General features: G+C 41.2%; 1 protein-coding gene across 1 annotated transcript in view; it reads right to left on the bottom strand.

The window, feature by feature from the left end:
* Window positions 1-20,979, bottom strand: part of LOXHD1 (lipoxygenase homology PLAT domains 1) — a 187,833-nt gene that overhangs the window by 133,197 nt on the left and 33,657 nt on the right. Inside the window, exons 6-8 of the mRNA XM_055292404.2 lie at window positions 14,947-15,045; window positions 7,379-7,527; window positions 775-898 (exon numbers count right to left, since the gene is read on the bottom strand). Of these exons, the coding sequence (XP_055148379.2) occupies window positions 775-898; window positions 7,379-7,527; window positions 14,947-15,045 (372 nt within the window). The remainder of the gene's footprint in view (window positions 1-774; window positions 899-7,378; window positions 7,528-14,946; window positions 15,046-20,979) is intronic.

Here is a 20,979-nt window from a genome sequence, read left to right as displayed (position 1 = left end):
GTGTGAATGTGCAGTGGGAGACAGGGTGTGGGAAGACTCTGCGGGTAGGATAAATGGAGCCAAATTGGGGAGAAATGTGTACATTATACTACAGAACATGGATTTTCTCCCATGGTGAGTCATGGGAGTTCTGCTGCAGAGAACATTCTCAGATGTACACAATATCAAAGTTGATTTTCTAGAACATGCATGACCATGACTGCCATGCTGGGAGTTGGAAGTTTTCTGCGGAATTCATACAGGTTAGGGCTTTAGGAAGCAGACCAAATCCTGAATCTATCACTTGCCAACTGTGTGCCCTTGGACAAGGCTCTTCCATTGCCTCAGTTTCCTCATCTGTGAGATGGGAACAATAACAGTTCCTACTTTATAGGGTGTTTGTGAGGATTGAAGGACACCATGTAGGTCAGGTACCTACCTAGAAGGCCTGGCATATACTAAGCACTCAATATCAGGAAGAGTTCAGACTAAATCAATGTCCTGGGAAACATCCATGCTTGTCAGAAGTTCACATTCTGGCTTCATACTATGGATACCTTCCTTTGCCCTGGGCAGTTAGTATCTGCTTAGCAGCATCCCCCAGGTCCTCTGGCAACAACAGAGCCCCAGGCTGCAACCCAGTGGGACAGAACAGTTTTGGGAGCAGGAGGAATGCTGTCTGCAGACCCAGCTGGCTCCTGTTTGATCACAGGCCTCCAGCCCCACAGATGCCAACACCGACCCTTAGGCAGAAAGTGAAATACCCAAAAGAGCCTCCCCTTTCTTCAAATCTACCTGTGGTCTCAGCTCCGCCCACTAAGATATCTCTTTGGATTTTGCCATCGTCTTCGTCCAAGGCCAGCCAGCGGTTAAGGGGGAAGTCATATTTTCTTTTGTTCCCAATATCTTCAATGACAATCTGGGAAGGAGAAGAGGGGACAAGGATGTAGATAAGTGTTGTTGAGGGGGCACCTGGAGATCTAATCCAATCTTCCAATCACTTGAGTCTACTTTAAGAACGTACTGATATCTGCTTTGTGGCCCAAGGAAAGCTTATCACAAGGACACAACTGTGTCCAGGATACCTGGTAAAGCTTAGAATCATACAGGGATGACTGGCAATTACCTTCTGACCTGAATTACTGAGCCACTGCTCCCTCCACTGCTGCAGATCATTTTTTTAATTGAAGCAAAAAATTTGGCAGCATGTGCCCTGTGAGACTGGTCACAAGAACTGGAAGCCTGGATTTGCAAACTGTGACAAAATCATCACTCTCCTCACAGGCTGAAGGTTGGGATTCTGACCTTATTGGTGAGAAGCAGAGCCCATGCAAGGGGAACTGCGAGCCCCACATCAGGCACAGTGAATCCTAGGATCTTGTGATCAGGTCAGAAAACATCAGCCACCAACAGTAAGGCTAATGGAATCTATGATGCCTCCCTCAGGGACTCCCATGTGAGCTAAGTTAGTGAGGCTGAGATAAGTGTGCCTTCTAGAATACACCAAAGAGCTGAGGGGCCCTCTCAAAATGTGCCCAGAAGATCCAACTGAAAACTTGCTCTAGGTTAAGTAGAATTGTTAATAGCTAGAATGTGTCCTCCAGTCATAATACAATATGGGCAGAGGGTAACCTTTTTACTGTCAACATGTATCTCATAACATCATGTTATATACCTTAAATATACACAATAAAATTTATTTTAAAAATTCGATCACTTTAGAACAGGATTAAGATGATAAAATGCTACCAAGACCAAGCAAGCATCTGGTAGCTTTGTAAAAATTGAAGACTATACTGTAAAAAACAAAAGCATTCAAACAAAAACACACTTTCACGGTTGTCTCTATATATGTTCAAAGTGCACAACCCTCTGTTTTACATTATTCCTGCAGGAAATTCTGTCTCAAATGAATTTCAAAGTATACAGATTTTGGCCGGGCATGGTGGCTCACACCTGTAATCCCAGCACTTTGGGAGGCCAAGGCGGGAGGATCATGAGGTCAGATCATGACCATCCTGGCTAACATGGTGAAACCCCATCTCTACTAAAAATACAAAAAAATTAGCCAGGCGTGGTGACGGGCACCTATAGTCTCAGCTACTCATGAGGCTGACGCAGGAGAATGGCATGAACCCAGGAGGTGGAGCTTGCAGTGAGCAGAGATCATGCCACTGTACTCCAGTCTGGGCGATAGAGCAAGACTCCGTCTCAAAAAAATAAAAATAAAAGAAATAAAAAGTATATAGATTTCTAGGAAAGCATCTCTTGCATAAAATGCAACCAACTTGTATCAAAGACTCAGGCAATAGGCATAAGAAAAGAAACCATCACATCAGGGCAGAGCTATACCAGGACAGTACCATCCAGGATCTGAGAATTGGACTAAGAGACTCCAATCAACCCTGGATGTGAGACGGGAGTTCAGTTATTACCCAACTGGAGCCAAGAATGAAAACAGAAGTGGGAGCAGGAAGAAGAGAGGAGGAGTAGGAAGATGGGAGATTTAATAAGCATGCCCTATGTTTCAGGGGCACCTTGACTATTGTCAGATACCAAGTCTGAACAAGACCCACCTCATTTGAGGTTGGGTAAAGGGAATACACCAACTTAAGATCTTGCAAAATTCTTGAATCAAAGACAGGGAAGATCATTCTAAAGAATCAGAGGAGGGGCAGAACTCTGGAAAGAACCTAATATGGGACACACCATAAGAACTCACACCATTCAACTGATGTGCTTAAGAGAATATAAGAAGATTTAGTCTTTATGAAATAGGAGTAAATATCTTTAAAGACAGATAAAACTACAATGAAAAGGCAATCAGTTGAGATTAAAAAATAACTAAGAAAGGGAATCAAGAAAAATAAAACTATACAGCAGCAAATAGATCAAAGTTCTTAAAATTCTGCCTGTTCTTTCACCAACTCCTGAGCATTTACTGTAAGAAATAATCATAGATGTACATAAAGATAAGGCATGAAACGTTTGTCACAGCACTATTTATAGTATAATAGTATACTGTATATATATACACACACACACACACACACACACGCACAGGTTGAACATCCCTAATCTGAAAACCGAAATCCAAAATGCTCCAAAGTCCAAAATTTTTTGAGTGCTGACAACACACCAAAAGTGGAAAATTCCACACCAGACCTTATATGATGGGTCACAGTCCAAACACAGTCAAAACTTTGCTTCATGTAAAAAAATTATTGAATAATACTGTGTAGAATTACCTTCAGGGTACTTGCATAAGGTGTATGTGAAACAAATAAATTTCATGCTTAGACTTGGGTCCCATCCCAAGATATCTCATTATGTATATGCAAATATTCCAAATTCAAAAAAGCCTGAAATCTGAAACACTTCTGGTCCCAAGCATTTCCAATAAGGTATATTCAACCTGTATAGCATAATATACATTTTATATATTACATAATATACAGTATATAGCATAATTATGTCGTATAATAATTTTGAGGAAAAAATAGAAACATTTGACAAAAGGAGATTGGTTTAATAAGTCATGGTAGATCTAAAACACTTATTTCCATCATTAAAAATTACACTGTAGCTAGGCGTGGTGGCTCACCCCTGTAAACACAGCACTTTTGGAGGTCGAGGCAGGCATATCACCTAAGGTCAAGAGTTCGAGACCAGCCTGGTCAACATGGTGAAACCCTGTCTCTACTAAAACTACAAAAATTAGCCAGGCATGGTGGCGGGCACCTGTAATCCCAGCTACTTGGGAGGCTGAGGCAGGAGAAGAATCACTTGAACCCGGGAGGCAGAGATTGCAGTGAGCTAAGACTGTGCCACTGCACTCCAGCCTCAGCGACAGAGTGACACTCTGTCTCAAAAAAAAAAAAAAATTATATTGTAAAATAGCCGTGTCATTCTATTTAAATAACATGGGGATATATGCATGCTATATTTAAAAATGAAAATGTTTGTAAAATATTGTATTCATTATGACACCATATATATATATATGGTGTCATATATATATACACATATATGTACATATATACATATATATGGTGTCATAATGAATATATATATACACACACATATATATGGGGTGATAATATGATACATATATAGGTGATAAGTGATATATATATATTAATTAATAGAAAAATGACTAGAAGATATTCATCCAAATATTAACTGGTTATGTTTGGGTGGTAAAATTATGAGTGGTTTTTTTTATTTGTATTTTCTAAATGTTTTATGATGAACATGTATTAGTTTTGTAAAAAAAAATAATTAAAAGAAATACATTCAGAATTGAAATATACATTGACAGGAGAAAGAAGTGGAACTCAGTGTGGAACAGTGAATCAATGATGTGGTGGGAATTTGACAAGTTCTCAAGGAATGCAAAAAGGTAGCGATGACAGGAGTAAAGGGGAAGCTGCCAGATTTGGAAGGTAGAGAATGGAAATCCAATGGATGGGCAACTGGCTGTCCTGAGGAAGAGACCAGAACAAATGCCACCCAAGCAAGAATCTAACATACAATAAGAAATCTCTTTTCTGACCTATAAATGAATTAATTATAAATAAATGAATAAACAAATAGCCTGCCCATCAGATAGAAAACACATACTGTGTTTCAGAGAAATTAAAAACAAACACGGAAGGAAGGAGGGAAGGAAGGAAGGAAGGAAGGAAGGGAGGGAGGGAGGGAGGGAGGGAGGGAGGGCAGGCAAAGACCCTACTCCTAGATGCTGTCTGGCAAGACTTTTGAATATAAAGAAAAACATCTGCAAGCATCTGGCAGGAAAAAAAATTAGGTTACCCGGAAAGAAACGAAAGTCTACTTGGCCTCAATATCACATCTCAGAAGTTAACGGAATACAATCCACAAAGTTTTAAAGGAAAAAAGTGTTTTCACCCATAGATTTCACACCTTGCCAAGCTGCCCTTTGAGGGTAAGGCAACAAAGAAACACATCTTGGCATGTGAACCTGCCTCCTTGGGGAACCTTCCTGAGAGCACAACGCACCCATGTGACCAAGAAGGAAACTGAGTTCAAGAGGGTGAAACCGTTCACCCTTTAAAGCTCCGTCCACTAAACCTTGTGTTTTCACTCTGCTGTCTTCCTTTTCAGAATGAAGAAAGTGGACTTCAAGGTACCTGTTCTGTGCCCCACCCTGGCTGAGGTCATAAAATGCACAGGCCTCCTCTCCCCACTTTGCCCAGCTAAGTAGGAAACCACCTGAAAACACACTTCTGCTGGTGTATTGGCTATCTGGATTCTGGACTCACGCCCTATTTCTTCTCCAATCCAAGCAGCAGTTCCACTTAGCCTCCTGGTACCCTGTTCAGTACCAGGCTTGCTGCTCTTAGGACCAGGCAAGCCCTTCCTTTCCAAAGGAATTTGGGCATCTCTTCCTTTGTTGATTCAATGCCCAGTCCCATGCCAAGAGTTAGGGAGGTTCCCTCAAGGAACTTTCAGACTAATTATGAAAAGAAGTGTGGCCATCACTAGGATGCTCACTCAGCACCCTTTCCAATCACCTTCTTCCTCGTCCACTTCTATTCTACAAGCTGAAAGCTAACCACCCAATTTCCCAGTTTTCACTGCAGCTAGGTTATCCACATAATACATATTTGGCCAGTGAAATGTAGCCAGAAGTTCCAAGGAGGGCTCTGCTTTTTTCAAAATAAGGCATGATTTGCCAGAAAACAGTCTTTATCCCCCTTGTCAAAGCCTTTATCCCCTTTTTATCTCCCCCTCTTTCTGTCTGGAACATAGATAAGATGCCTAGAGATTCAGTAGCTATCATGTGCTCATGAGGCAACAAATTGGAGGATAAAAGTCCCAGTGCTGGCGATGGTAACGCAGAGAGGGAGCAGGTGCCTCGGAAAGCAGCTGCACCAGCCTTGAGCTGACCACATTTGGATTTCCTGGCTGAAAAGATGCAAGATGAGCTGAAAAAAAGAAGCTCCTAGTTGTTTAACACTGCACTTGAATGTTCTGATCCTTGCAGCCAAATATTTTCCTGATACAAGAAGATAAATAAAGTTAAGCAATAACAAAACCTCAACTATCAGACAGCCTCATTCTTTACAGTCAAGTTGTTATAAATCTGAGAGTTTTCTATTTTAAGCAATAAGACGTTTCTCAAAATACTTTTTCAAAAATATATAACACATTAACCTTTTCCTATCATCCTGTAATGAACAGAAATATTATACATTGATGTCTTCATAACTGAGGGAAGTCTATGCAAAAGGCCGGTTGCCTGTTTTCTAACTGACCTCAGCCTGGTGTGAATTTTTAATATTCTTTTGGTATTTTATATCTTCTCTGACTTCCCCTTACTGTTCTCAATAACCCTACCCATTGCAGTGCCTCTTTCCCCTTCTAATTTTCTGCTAGAGGTTTAAAATTACAGGAAGCAAGTTTACTAGAAGGGATTACAGGTAAGCACTAGATTCTGAGTGCGAGTCTGAAGGGGGCTTCCTTCAAAATCAGGGCAAGGCCAGATAGACCCAGGGACATGAGCTTTCTTTACAAACTTTGAATGGGATACGTTTTAGCTGCTCAGGAGCCTTTTTGCTTTCTTCTTGATTCTTAACTTTGTCCTGGATAGGTGAAACTATAACACTTGAGATCCATAAATTTGTGGTACAAAGCAGTAGGTCAATATAAGTCACAAGAAAGCATACACTTGGATCAAATGAATGCCATAAGCAAGCAGGGTTCTAAAATTTCACGGGAGGGAGAGGTTCTCATGGGCCAGGGTCAGGGAAAGCTTCATGGCAGAGTCTTGAAGAATGAATAGGGCCCGGCTAGTTTCAAATGAAAGCACTGGGCTTCCTATAAAAAAGGATGAGTTCACGTCTTTTGCAGGGACATGAAAGAAGCTGGAAACTGTCATTCTCAGCAAACTATCACAAGGACAGAAAACCAAACACCGCATGTTCTCATAGGTGGGAATTGAACAATGAGAACACTTGGACACAAGGCGGGGAACATCACACACTGGGGCCTGTCGGGGGCTGGGGGGCTGGGGGAGGGATAGCATTAGGAGAAATACCTAATGTAAATGACAAGTTGATGGGTGCAGCAAACCAACATGGCACACGTATACTTATGTAAAAACATGCACATTGTGCACACGTACCCTAAAAAGAAAAGAGAGAGAGAGAAAAAAAAAAAGAGAGAGAAAGTACTGGACTTCCTATGAAGATGGTAACGTGAGTGAAGTCTTGGAGGCCATAAGGAGGACAGAATGGCTGGCCATCTGGCTTAGGTAGAAGAGTGGATGCAGATGGACCTAGAGAAGGAAGTTGGGACTGAGATACAACCCTCTGAAGAAGAAGAAGCCCCCCTTCCAAGGCCACAGGGACCACAGAGAAGCAGCTGAACTCACCTGGGACAGGAACCAACCTGCAGATCCCCCCTTATTGTTGTGGCCAACATTGATCTTCATCAGCTGCCCCAAATCCGGGGCATCCAGGATGAACCTGTCTTCAGCTCCCTTTTCAAAGTTGTTCTTTTCATTTTCTAGCCTACGCTCCCCTGTATGCACAGACATACAAAAGAAATTACAAAAAGACCAGAAGAAAAGAATTTCCAAGCCTTCATCGTCCGCCCACTGAAAGATGCTCTTCCAAAGTCAACAAGGGCAACTTCCTCCTGAGATCTAAGGGCTCCTTACATCCCTCCAGTCTCTGAACAAGGCAGAGGTTTGCTTCATGTGTGGCTTGTGCCCAGGTCCTATAACTGAGCTTTTGATTTCTGCCTTACTCTAGAGTCCCGATCCTACTAAACCGATTTGTACCTCCATCTCTAGATCTAGGACCCTGCCTTGCTTTTGCCAGTTGCTTGTCCTGAATTGGAACAATAGCCACAGCAGTTGGTAAAGGGGCTGTTGGTATTCAGCCTACAGACTTCCTTAGACCTGACTCCTTTTCTGGAAAACAGTTCTGGTAAGTATTAATACTATCAGATGCTGCTGGTTGTTTAACATAGTTTTGGGTTTTACTCTTATTTATTCCTCACCACAATTCAAGAAGGAGATATTATTAACTCTGTCTTGCAAATGAAGAAACAGAGACTTAGAGAAGTTAAATAACTTGCCAAAAGTCATGCAGGTTATAAGAACTTAGTTAGGACTCAAATTTTAACCTGTCCTTTCTGCTCTGCAATTTTCCATTATTGTGTATCTACAAATCTTATCTAGGTACCAATTTTTGCTGAAACCATCCTGTGTTCTTTCTTTTTAATTGTTTTTAAATTTTAAATCGTGAAGTTCAAACATACAGAAAATAATATAAGACATTCATGTACCCACCATCCAGATTTAAGAGAGATAACAGATACTAACATTTTGTCCAGTTTTCTCCAGAACTTTCTCATTTCTTAAGGATGTAAAACATGACCGATATGTCTAAGGCCTCACTGTCCATCTCTTCCCTTCTACTCCTTTCCCAGAATAAACACTATCTTCAACTTGGTATATATCATTCCCAAGAATTTTTGTTTGCATATATATGTATCTATAAAGAAGATATACTATTTATGCATGTTTTAGAATTTTACATAAATAGTATCATAGTACACACCTCTCTACCTCAAATTCTTCATCTGTACAATGGAGATAATAACAGTGCCTCCCTCATAGGATTTTACTGTGAGATTGACTGAATTAATACACAAACAGCACTTAGGACGGCTCCTGAAGTGTGGTAGTCACTATTACATTATTATTGCTGCTGAGGTGGTTGCTATTGTTTCCTGTTATCATTGTCACATACCCTCATGCTACTTGCTTTTTCTCGGTTAATGTTATCCTTTTGAGAGTACCTTGATGATAGTCATAACTTTAGTTTATTCATCTGACTGCTGTATAATAGTCATTGAATGAAGGAAACACTGTTATCTATGCATTTTTCTACTGATGGACATTTAGGTTGCTTCTAATTTTTTACTATTGCAAACAGCACTGAAATGGACTCTTCTGTACCTATCTCCTACTGCACATTTGTAAGAACAGCTCTGAATAGATACCTACAGTTTCTGGACCCTGAGGTGTGCTCATCTTCAGTTTATTAGATGTTGCAAAATTTACCTCCAAAAATGGTGTACTACATTAATTACCACCAGTAGTATATGAAGATTCCTATTCCCCACAATCATTATTAACATAAATTTTTTAAAATTTTTATTCAGTGTGTACCCAATAGCATCTTATTGTAGTTTTAATTTGCATTCCCCTACTTATTTGGGGAGATTGAGAATATGTTCATGAATATATTTTGGCCATTTAGGCTTTGCTCTTCTGTAATTTTTCCATTTATATCTTTTATTCCATTTTTCTCTTGTCTTGTTTGCCTATGTTTATCATACAGATATTTTTCTTGTTTTAATAGACTTCAATTTATCAATATTTTCCTTTGTTGCTTATGCTTTTAATGAATTGTTTATGAAATCCCATCTCTAAATTGAGATTAAAAAGATACTCCTTTAGAGTTTCTTCTAAAAATTTTATATTTTTGCTTTTTCACATTTAAGTCTTTAGCCCATCTGAAAGTTATTTTGTACGTGATAAAAGGCAGGAATTTAATCATTTTTCATATGGTTAGACAATTGTTCAAACACCAGTAATTGAACATTTCATCTTTTCCTTCCAATTTATAATGCCAACTCTATGTGTGCTTCTAGACGCTTTATTCTGTTTCATTGCTTTTTTTGTTTATCCATCTAGCAATATCACACTGTTTTTGTTTTTAGAGACCTAAAATATCTTAATATCTGGCAGGGCAAATATTCTCATATTATTAATATTGTTAGCATTATTTTCATTATTCAAAATTGTCTTGTCAATATTTAGCTCTTTATGGCTTAGCCCTACATGAATTTTAGTAGCAATGTAAGCTGTGGGGTATAGCCTTTTAAGATTTTGACTGAAATTGCATTGCATTTATAAAACAACCTGGGAAAATTTGACATATTAATGAATTTGAGTCTTTTCTCCTCCATGAATGTATTTCTCAATTTATTTACATATTCTTGTATATCCTTCAATAAAAATTTATAATTTTCCCAAAAAGTCTCTTTTTAATATTTATTCTTAGGTACCTTGTAATTGCTAATGTAAATAATATATTTTTAAATTAAATGTTTGCATTACTTATTTTTATTACTTTTTGTATGGTAATCTTATATCCAGCAACTTTAGTAACTTTCTCTTTCATTGGTTCTAATGGTTTGTAAATTCTCCTGGATTTTGTAGATGATCACTATTTTTTACCAAAATGAAAGTTTGTTGTTTCATTTTCAACCATTACAGCTTTTATTTCTTTTACTTGCCCTTTTTTTCTGGCCTTAGGACCTCTAGTACTGTGAAGAACAGAAATAATAAGTAGCTGGACTATTTCGTTTCTGGCTTTTAAAAGAGTGCTTTCAAGTTTTCAAAATTAAGCATGATCTTTGTGCATTTTTTGGTAGATAGCCTTATATTTTTCAAAAAAATTCTATTTCTAGTTTTCTATGGGTTTTTAAAAAGCAAATAATGCAAATTTTCCTGCATCTATCAAGATAATTCTTTCTCTTTAATCTGTTACTATGATAAATTATATAAATAGACTAATGTTAAATTATCATTAAATCCCTGGAATAAACTTTACAGAGTAGAAATTATTTGTCATATATCTATATATTTATTTATCAATTTGGTGTGCTAATATTTAAAATTTTTAGGTCTTTCACATGACAAAATGTTTATCATCACTGGCCATCAGAGAAATGCAAATCAAAACCACAATGAGATATCATCTCATACTAGTTAGAATGGCCATCAGTAAAAAGTCAGGAAACAGCAGGTGCTGGAGAGGATGTAGAGAAATAGGAACACCTTTACATTGTTGGTGGGAGTGTAAATTAGTTCAACCATTGTGGAAGACAGTGTGGCGATTCCTCAAGGATCTAGAACTAGAAACACCATTTGACCCAGCCATCCCATTACTGAGTATATAGCCAAAGTTTTATAAATCACGATGCTATAAAGACACATGCACATGTATGTTTATTGCGGCACTATTCACAATAGCAAAGACTTGGAACCAACCCAAATGTCCACCAATGATAGACTGGATTAAGAAAATGTGGCACATATACATCACGGAATACTATGCAGCCATAAAAAAGGATGAGTTCATGTCCTTTTTAGGGATGTGGATGAAGCTGGAAACCATCATTCTGAGCAAACTATCACAAGGACAGAAAACCAAACACCGCATGTTCTCACTCATAGGTGGGAATTGTACAATGACAACACTTGGACACAGGGTGGGGAACATCACATACTGGGGCCTGTCATGGGATGGGGGGAGTGGGGAGGGATAGCATTAGGAGATATACCTAATGTAAATGATGAGTTAAGAGGTGCAGCACACCAACGTGGCACATGTATACATATGTAACAAACCTGTACGTTGTGCACATGTACCCTAGTACTTGAAGTATAATAATAAATAAATAAAAAGATTTTTAGGACTTTATTCATAAATAAGACTAATCTGTACATTTCTTTCTCTTAATGTATCAGCCTGATTTTGGTATCAAAAATCATAAAATAAACTGGGACACATTACCTATTTCCCTATTCTTTGAAACAATTTATATAAGATGGAGATTCATAATTAAATATTTGGTAGATTTTGCCTGAACAGTCTTCTTGGTGTGATGTCTTGGGTGAATTTTAATTACTGCTCTAATTTCTTTAGTGATTACAGATCTCCTTGGAAATTGGCTATAGCATGTTCTTAAGAGAATCTTTTTAGGATACTGAGATGAAAGATCAGGCTACATCATATAGTGGCAATCATAAGGCTTGGACCCCAGCCTCTTTACTATGCTAGAGGAGACCCTCATGTTCCCTCAAGCATAAATGATGATGTGGCAGAAGAGGACCAAAGGCCAAGATTCTCCCATGTCATATTGCTATGGGACCCTAGCCCCAGGAAAGAGGCTAGCTTTCTCCAATAATGTGGCTTAGACCTCACAGCCCAAGGGCCAGTGTTTCTCTCCCAGGTCTGCAGTCTTGCCCTGCAAGATCCTCCTGGAATGACCCAGTATGTGATGGGTAACAGGGACCTGCATAGTTGCTATTGCTACTGTCTCCTCTAGTTTCCCCGGATAAATTCTGTTCCGGGTGGTGGTGGTGGTGGTGATGATGATATAACATGTGCTATCAGATTATTCATATTATAATTTATTCTTTAATTACTTAGACATATGCTTTTTAATTTTTAAATGGGGTGAGAAGTGGACATTTCTTCTAATTTTATTGCCTTATGATCAAAGAATGTTGTCTCTATATTATTGATTCATTTAAGTTAAGGCTTGCTTTGTGATTTTGTATATAGTCATTATAGGCTTGATAAGAATGTGTATTCTTTACCAGTTGGATGCAGTAATCTATATACTCCCTTTAGGTCAAGCTTATTAACTGTGTAGTTGAAATCTTTTCCACTCATACTAAATTTGTGTGCATTTGGCCTATCCATTACTGACAGCATTGTATCAAAATCTCCCACTATGATTCTGTATTTGCCAAATTCCTCCAAGAATTTTGTTAATTTTTGCTTCACATATTTTGGGAATATGTTGTTAAGTTTACACAAGTTCAAAATTATTGTATCATTCTTTTTGTCATTATTCCTTTTGTCGTTGTCTAATATATTTTTATTTGAACAAAGTTGTTTGCCTGAAAGTTTCATTTGACAGCTATTAATATAGCTATGCCAGAATCTTTCCTGTTTGTTAATGTTTTCCTGGTATATTTTATTTCATCCCATTTATTCTCAGACTTTTTGTATCATATACTGTATTTAAGCTGGATTTTTGAATTTTCATCTAAGAGAATATCCGTCTTTTAAATGCTGACTTTGTTCTATTTATTAATACATTTGTTTTACTTTTTGCTATTAGCCATGTTTTTTCTTTGCTTCCCTTTCTTCATTTCCTTCCTTCTATTGGATTGATTCTTTATTCCCTTTTATTTCTTCCTTTGGTTTTCAAATTATACATTTCTGTTTTGGGGTGGTTACTTTTACAATTTTGATATGCATACTTATTAAAATCTACAGTTAATCATTATCCCTACTCTCCTGCGAATGGGGAGGTCAGCAGGGGCCAAGACCCTCACTATGTCTTAACTCTCATCATCCACTTTCCTTCTCAAATATTATTGATTTTAATTGTTTGAGGTCCACATTTCTTCATGCGCTGATGTTAGTCATCATTACTGTTGTTTTGTATAGTCAATGCTTGCTTAGATTCGTTACATAGTTATCCATTTTTGCTCACCTTTGTTTCTTATATCTCACTCCTTTCTTCTGTGTACAATTTCCTTTTTCTTGAAGTATATCCTTTAGTGGTTGTTTAAGCATATGAATGGTAAACTCTATTTATTTTTGTTTGCATGGAAATTTGCTAATTTAGCCTTCACTCTGGAATGATAACCTAGCTCGTATAGAATTATAGGATGATATATATTCTTGCTTAGAATAGTGAAGATACTATTCCACGTACTTATGACCTACATAGGTTGCTGATAGGAATTTGCTATCAATCTAATTATTGTTTTTATAGAAAGTAATCTGCCAAATCTACTTCCTTTTAAAATATTTCCCTTTGCCTTTAGTTTCCCCATAATGTATCTAATTATCTGAAATTCTTGAGGATTTAATATTATTGTGTGTTGTGTTGATTAATGCTTAGTTATGATAAATTATATATTTGAGTGTTTTGTAGTTTTGGAAAGTGAACATATCTTCAGTATTTTATCTGTGGAAATTTCAGGCAGTCTTGCAAATGCTTTTGCCAAATATCTAAAGGTATTACTGGCATGAAACCAATTTTCTGTACTTCAGGGAGAGGGGCTTCCAAATCACACTTGTAGTGTTAAATCAAACCTCAAGCCCACATGCAGTGCAGGCCTAAGGTATCAATTTCTCAGCATTTTTTTTTAATTTAGAGCTCTTGCCAAGAAATGTTTACTGTACTGATGAGCAAATTTTTTCCTGGTCTATTTTTTCACTGAAGATGCTCCTCTGAACCATCAGGGCTTCTGGCTTTATATTCAGTTTTAATTTCAAATCTCTTGACTCATGCAGGGCCAAGGTCTCATTTCCTGACCCCACATGGGTATGAAAGCTCATCCTCTAGATTGTTGAGCATGAAAGCTCTCTCCTTCCAGGAGCCACCACATCTATTCATAGTTAACACTTTGGTTTTGAATTCCCTCTTCATTTCTAGCACTGGCACCTGGAGATTTCTCTTTCTTTTTCCTTATAAGCTTAGCAATGCATTTTGAATTCTTTAGTATATTGTTACAAAATTCACATGTCTTTGTAGCTTTTACATTGGAAAAGCTATGTAATTCTGCTAAATTGGCAGAAGCAGAAGAGAACCACCTGTCTCATTCTGACCTGAACTTCCTCTCAACACCTACAGCTGTGTCTGAGCTCCCCATTCTTGCTTTCCCTGTGAGGCCAAGTCAAATTCTATTCCAAGCCTCATTCTGTTCTGCCCCAAACTACTGCATTGAATCAGGCCACACCCAGCCACATCCCAAAGTATAATTCAAGATGGGCATGGAGCTTAGGAAGATAGAGTAAGTGAGAATGAGTTTCCTAGAGATGTGAAGCTTGGGAGTGTCCATGGTCCGAGATGCAGGACAATTGCAATCAACCCACAAACCAGCCATACTGTAATCAGAAACACATCACACACATAAACTTTACCACACAAAATGAACACCTGCTGCCCAGGACAAACCCACTCCAAACCACATCACAAGAAGTGAGATGCTCAGTAGAGGAGCCCAAAGTGGGGCTCAAGCTGCCTTCCTCTGCCAGGACTGTGGGAAGAACCCCATCTACAAAATAGTCCTGGGCTTGTCTTGTGAAAAAAATAATTCAAACCCATTACCTGTGTCTCCATACTCTCCAAAAATATTGATGAAGACATCAGCATCTGTCCCTGCACCAATTACATCACCAGTGTATACCTTGACTTCATACTTATTACCTAGGAACAAGGAGAGAGAAAAACCTTAGCTCATCAGGATCCTGAAAAGAGAATAGAGGCCCCAAAGTAGCTACCACACTATCTACACTTACCCCAGCAATGCATAAATTGTCATTATTACTGTCAATAACAGAGCAAAAAACAAGTCAGTCCACATTGGTTCCAAATGATCATTGTATGAATTATCATCATTACTGTCAATAACAGAGCAAAAAACAACTCACTCAACATTAGTTCCAAATGGTCATTGGATGTATGACCATCACTGTATGTGATGAATAAATCAGAGGTAGAGAAGACCTTCTGTTTTTATCTACTAACATGTTGCCTTGAAACACAGGGATCAGCCCAGACCCAAGGTGCCACCCTGAACCAACTCCCACCATATCTCCCCTGAACTATTGAAAAGTCTCTAACTAGGCCCTCTGTATCTCCTCTGCCTTTCCCAATCCATTTTCCACATTGCACCACAGCATAAAAATTCACTGGGAAAACTGGATTCTGCAGACGAAAATCAAATTTATATGTAAATTGTCAAAGCCATAACCAATGCAAAGACAAGAGGCACCAATAGTGGCTGGCATGCTTAGGGCCCTTTCAAAGACCTGTATCTGCTTCCTGTATCTTTGCTCCATTCATTGAACAAAACTTAATCCCCTGTAACCTCCAAATGCCTTAGCTTCAGCCTCAGCCATGGCCTTGATGGGAGATGGGGCTTGGTAAACTTGACAACACGATGAGACCTGCCCAGGTCTCCCCAGCTGGAGCCTGCCTTAGAGTGAGGAGCAAAGGTCAGGGGTTGGTATGTGTGGTCAAGGGAAGGGGACTCCTCCAGCTTTTCACTGGGTGCCAACAATTCCAAGGGCTGAGACCACTCTCCCTCCCCTTTTCCCTTCTTACAGTGGCTTCCTATTTTTTATGTAGCAGAATCCTTTTTTATAGGTGTCTTTTGCCCAATATGTGAAGCTGGTAAAAATTAGAGCTGTTCTAATCAAGGTTCAGAGTCCCAGTCCCTCTGCCCACCTGTTCCCTAGTGCCTTCTCTGAGCCCTGTCCCTGGCCCTTAGAGGTTTTTCTCTTCTATATTCCTCAGCTCCGCTATGTTGCCTGTGACAATGATTTCTGAGTTTTGTCATTTACTGTCTTGTGTTGTTTGCTATTTCCTGCAGGTAAGGCTTCTAATTTCAAGAATTTATAGGAGGGCTGGGAGCAGGACTTCCTTCTTCTAGATAATCTCTCCCACATACCCTAGCACAGTGCTGGGCATGTACATTACAGTCTCATTAAGTATGTTGGAAAGTAAATTGAATCAAATTTCCTAAAATTCAAAGTCTCCAGGAAGTTGCTCAGGGCAAAGGACTGAGGTTGGAGAGATGAGGAGAAAACCTAATTTCATCCCTTCTAGAGGTGACACGGTGCAGGATCCTGCAGGAGCCCCACAGAGGACAGCCCACACACAGCCCCTGAAAGTTGGCCTTGAACTGGTGAGAACACTGAGGCAGCAGCGGTCAGTGCCTTCCCTTTCTCTCCTCAGTCCTCACTTGAGGAAACCCATCAATGGGGTAGGGAAGAATCCTGCAATTCTTGTCCCTAACTGAGAGCTCCAGGAGGAGCAGCCACTGTCAGACTCCCACACCTCTTGCTTTACAGTGAAGATCCTCTAGACCTCAGCCAGAACCGGAGGTTTTGGAAGAGGCCAGGTCAGGGAACTCTGAGGTGAGCAGCTTGAAACTGGGGCCACACTCAGGTTACCTGGCAGTAACACCTGGCAGGTGTTAAACGGGCAGATTCCAGGTTTCCCTCCCAGAGCTTCTGAGCCACGTTGTTTGTAAGGACCAGGGAGGCCTCAGCCATAGCTAGCTAATTCTGCTTTTACCATCTTCCATATTCCAGAGGCTGCCCCCCAGGATTGGTTCTTTCCTCCCTGGCTGGCCGCACCTCTGAGAACATTCATTTTGGCTCACAACCTTTCCCAACTCCAGTCCAGGGCTCACTTCACAGAGGCGAGACCCCTCTTCAGGGTGGCAAGATGCCCAGGGGCCCTTGGTTGGTGAAGCCAGGGAGGGTGGTGGCCGGGGAAGGTTCTGAAGGTTGCATCAGTCCATTGGAAGGGGCAGCAGGGCTCCAGGGGAAACTGCACACAGTGAAGCAGGAGAAAGGATGAGAGGGGCTGGGAAGCATTTGTTGAAGGAGTCGCCAATATTCTGAATCATTCCAGAAGGCAGAATTCTAATTAGTGAGTTGAGTTATAAAGCAGATTTTCACTCACCTAAGGAGAGGTTTTGTAGTATCTAAGGCTATTCAACAAAGGAATGGATGCCCTTGAGTGGGGGAGGGAGTTTCCCATCCCTAGAGACACCTGACAGTTAGCATGTGCCAAGCACATTGGTGGAGAGCCACCTGCCAGTGATGCTGCACAGAAAATGCCATAGGTGAGAGGTTGTGGAAACACTAAAGGTCCTTTTTAATCTGCAATTCCTTGACACTTGACCAAGAAGGACAGACTCTGGAGGGGAGCCAGGAGATCAAGGAGACATCTCAGAAGGTAGGGGAAGCACCCCGAATCAGGAAAAGTGAGGCCTGGGCAGCACGAACCCACAAGGGACTTTGGGAACACACAGCATCCATGCTCTGGGAAGGTCTGGATAAGCAGACCACGAACCCAAAGCGAGGCAATTTGGGGAGACAGGCCAAGAGTCAGAGATCAGGAGACCAGGGCTGGGGCTGAAAGGAGCTTCTACGACTTTCCAGCTGAGGTGGACAAGGGACCCAAGCCAAGAGATCAGGAAGTCACATGGACAGAGGTCAGGAGGAAGCTTATTCTAGAACAAGCAGACTGTCCTCTAGCCTCTGCAGAACTTTCTATGGCAGATGGGGCCCTGAGTCCATATGCGGTTGGCTGGGTGGAGAATAGGATCCCTGTGTGACAGGTGACTGCCAATCACATTGAGAAGGAGAGAAGAACTGCAGCAGGGATGGACAGATGCACCTCACAAAACCATTTTTTAGAAGGCCCCATACATGGATGCTGACGTTTATTACATTACTCTTCTACCTCCTTTATTTCATATTCCCTCTTCTAGCAGAACCCCGGACTATCTACTTTGCCATTTTCCAAAACAAGGCCCGGGCCCAATGCCAGCCCTGACCTGTGCTTAGGTGCATCTGCCAATGAGAGAACAAGGCTGAGTAAAAGCAGGGCTCCATTCTCTCACTGTTGGCAAACGCCAGCTCAGGGCATCAAGCCTTCCTGTCATACGAGTGGCCCCCAATTTCCTGTGACTAGAGTTTCAGTGAGTGCAGACTTGCTGTTCTGGTCTCAAGCAGGTTTTTGCTTGTTGAACTCACCCCTTGGATCTTGTAATCTGTGAGAACAAAACGCCCACATATGAGATAGGGCTGCTGCCCTGGCAACTGGGCACTGACCAGAGAGAAAGGGAAAGACTGATTAAAAAAAAAAAATCCCTGCCCAAAGGCCAGCAGGAAGCAGGGAAATAGGGAGAAAGATGATGATAAAAAAGAATTCCCATGTGAGCCAAAAGGTCACCTTTCATCTCTGAAAATGACATGGTAGATTCACCTTCCAGGGCAAATAATACTAAATATTCACAAAGGCATGTGCAGCTAACAAGCCACTTGCATATCCTAGATGTCATTTGATCCACACAATGGCCACATGTGATAGGCAGGGCAGGTGCTGTTGACATTCTCATTTACAGATAAGAAAACTGAAGCTCAGAGGGCAAGGTGGCTCGCCCCAGGACAGATAGTTGCTAAATGATGCAAGAACGGCTCAAAGCAAGGTCTCTGGTCTTTGAATCCAGGGCTTTTCCCAGGATACCCCAAGGCCTCCCAGGCCCTATGCCAGGGTGGGCAAACTTTTTCTGTAAAGCACCAGATAGGAAATATTTTAGGATTTGCAGGCCATTTGGTCTCTGTCACATCAACTGTTCAACTCTACTGTTGTGGCACGAAAGCAACAATAGACAATATTACATAAACAAATGGGTATGTGGCTATATTACAGTAAGACTTTATTTATAGACATTGCCATGTGAATTTCATATAATTTGTATGTGTCCCAAAATATTACTTTTTAAAAAAATTCTTTTCAACTGTTTAAAAAACATAGAAACCATTCTTAGCTCGGGGTCCACACAAAAACAGGTGGCAGGCTGGGATTGGGCCACCGATGTGAGTTAGGATATGTCTTGCACTCTCAGGCACTATTCTGCCTGTCTCTAGGCAGGGGGTGGTGGGCAGATCTGCTCTCTGTGGCCTGCAATTCGAGCAAAGCTGCCTGGACCAGGGTGGTCAGCTGCTGGCTGCAGGATAATGGCAGCATATCCGGACCATTAGCTAAGCATCTCAAGGCTCTGAAGATTGGGGAAGGAGTCCCCTCTCTCTGTTGCAGTAGAGCATGTCCTGTGCCCATTGTGAATGAGCAGGGCCAACTTTCCCTGCCCCTGCAATGCCGTGTGGCTGGGCTGAGCCTGGCGGTCCACTGATAGAAGAAGCGGCCTGGTCTGGGGTTTCCTAAAGGCAGGGACAGAGGGCAGCACCACTTCTGCAATCTTAGTCTTAAGCTTTTCGTTCATAGCCCGATTGAGAGTAAGGAGCAGAAATGGAAAGAGGTGAAGGTCAAGTTGGAGGAGAGGCTAGCACTGAGTGCACCCCTCTTCCTGATCAAGCTCGGGAGAAACAGGGCTTAGTGATGGATTATGGAAATCGTCACCCAAGCCAGCTCTAGAGCTGGCCTGTGATTTACCCATTTAGTGTATTATCTGTTGTTCAATTGTCCCTAGAGTTGATCTCTCTCTGGCCTTTTAGCAGGGCTACCATTAGCCTATACGGGACCTTTGTGCAAATTAGGCAAAAAGAATCCCTTTCTCAAGACACTTTACTGCCATCTGTTGGATAACTGTCATAATAAACACACAAATCTACAAGCTCTCTGATGTGAATTGTGTCTCCTTACATAGTCATACTTGTGCAGTGCGTGACTTGCACATCTGAGCCCAGCAACCCTACCTTTCACGTAGTCACCTCCTTCCACTAAAGGTCAGCATGAGCTCAGGGAGGTCAAACTAATTTAAGCATTGATCTGAAGAATATACAATGAGGGCTATAGACCAGGGATTAAGCTAAACACATGGTACCTTCCAAAGCCAACAAGAATTGAGCTGGAGTCCTGTGCAGGTGGGCTTAGCTGCAGCCTAAAGATAGAGTGCCCACTCGAGGCCACAAAAGAGGGTTGCCTGTGCCCCCCTTGCCCTGCTCAGTGGATACACATGCCCTGACGTGCCCTGTTTTTCCTCTGCAGGCCCTGTGGCAGGAGCACAAGGCTGCTCCCTCTAAACAGGAAATCCGTCCCTTGCCGGCTGGCCGGAAGCTGCCTATGTGGGCTTCCAGAAAAGGCAGACACTGGCAGGCCCGAGCTGCCTGCCTGCGCCTGGTGCACCAGCCACCCCCACAGCCTCCCCTACGCTCTGTCTGGAACAGTCAGCACACAGGAGTGACAGAACACATCTCCAGAGAGCCACCCCAGGCCATGAGGAGAGGCAGAGCCATAAGGGGACCAGGCCGCCAAATCTGGTGCTGCATGCACAGTGGAGTCTGGTGAGGCTGCTTGCCACATTCCCGACCACAGAAGTCAAGCATATGCCCCGTAACTAAGCCCCCATCTCATCAAGACCCAGTGCGATCTGAGCCTCAGGGAAGCTCACGTGGTCCAGGCTTTCTTAGGAAGCAGAGAATCATGAATGAACTGGTGGAGTTTCTTTTCCTTGCCTTTAGCCCATCCCCAGATCCTGTTTAAATAGAACGTGGCTTTAGCTATTTTAGCAGGTGAGGGTGAGGAGGGGGTTGGAAGGAGAATGATTGGGCCTGATTTTACCCCACCCGCAAGTGAATCTGCAATGGCTCACACCCTGAC

The sequence above is a fragment of the Symphalangus syndactylus genome, chromosome 1, assembly GCF_028878055.3.
Source record: "Symphalangus syndactylus isolate Jambi chromosome 1, NHGRI_mSymSyn1-v2.1_pri, whole genome shotgun sequence".
Classification (NCBI taxonomy): domain Eukaryota; kingdom Metazoa; phylum Chordata; class Mammalia; order Primates; family Hylobatidae; genus Symphalangus; species Symphalangus syndactylus.
The sequence above is the reverse complement of the archived record's forward strand: the minus strand, read 5'-3'. Positions and strand labels throughout refer to the sequence as shown.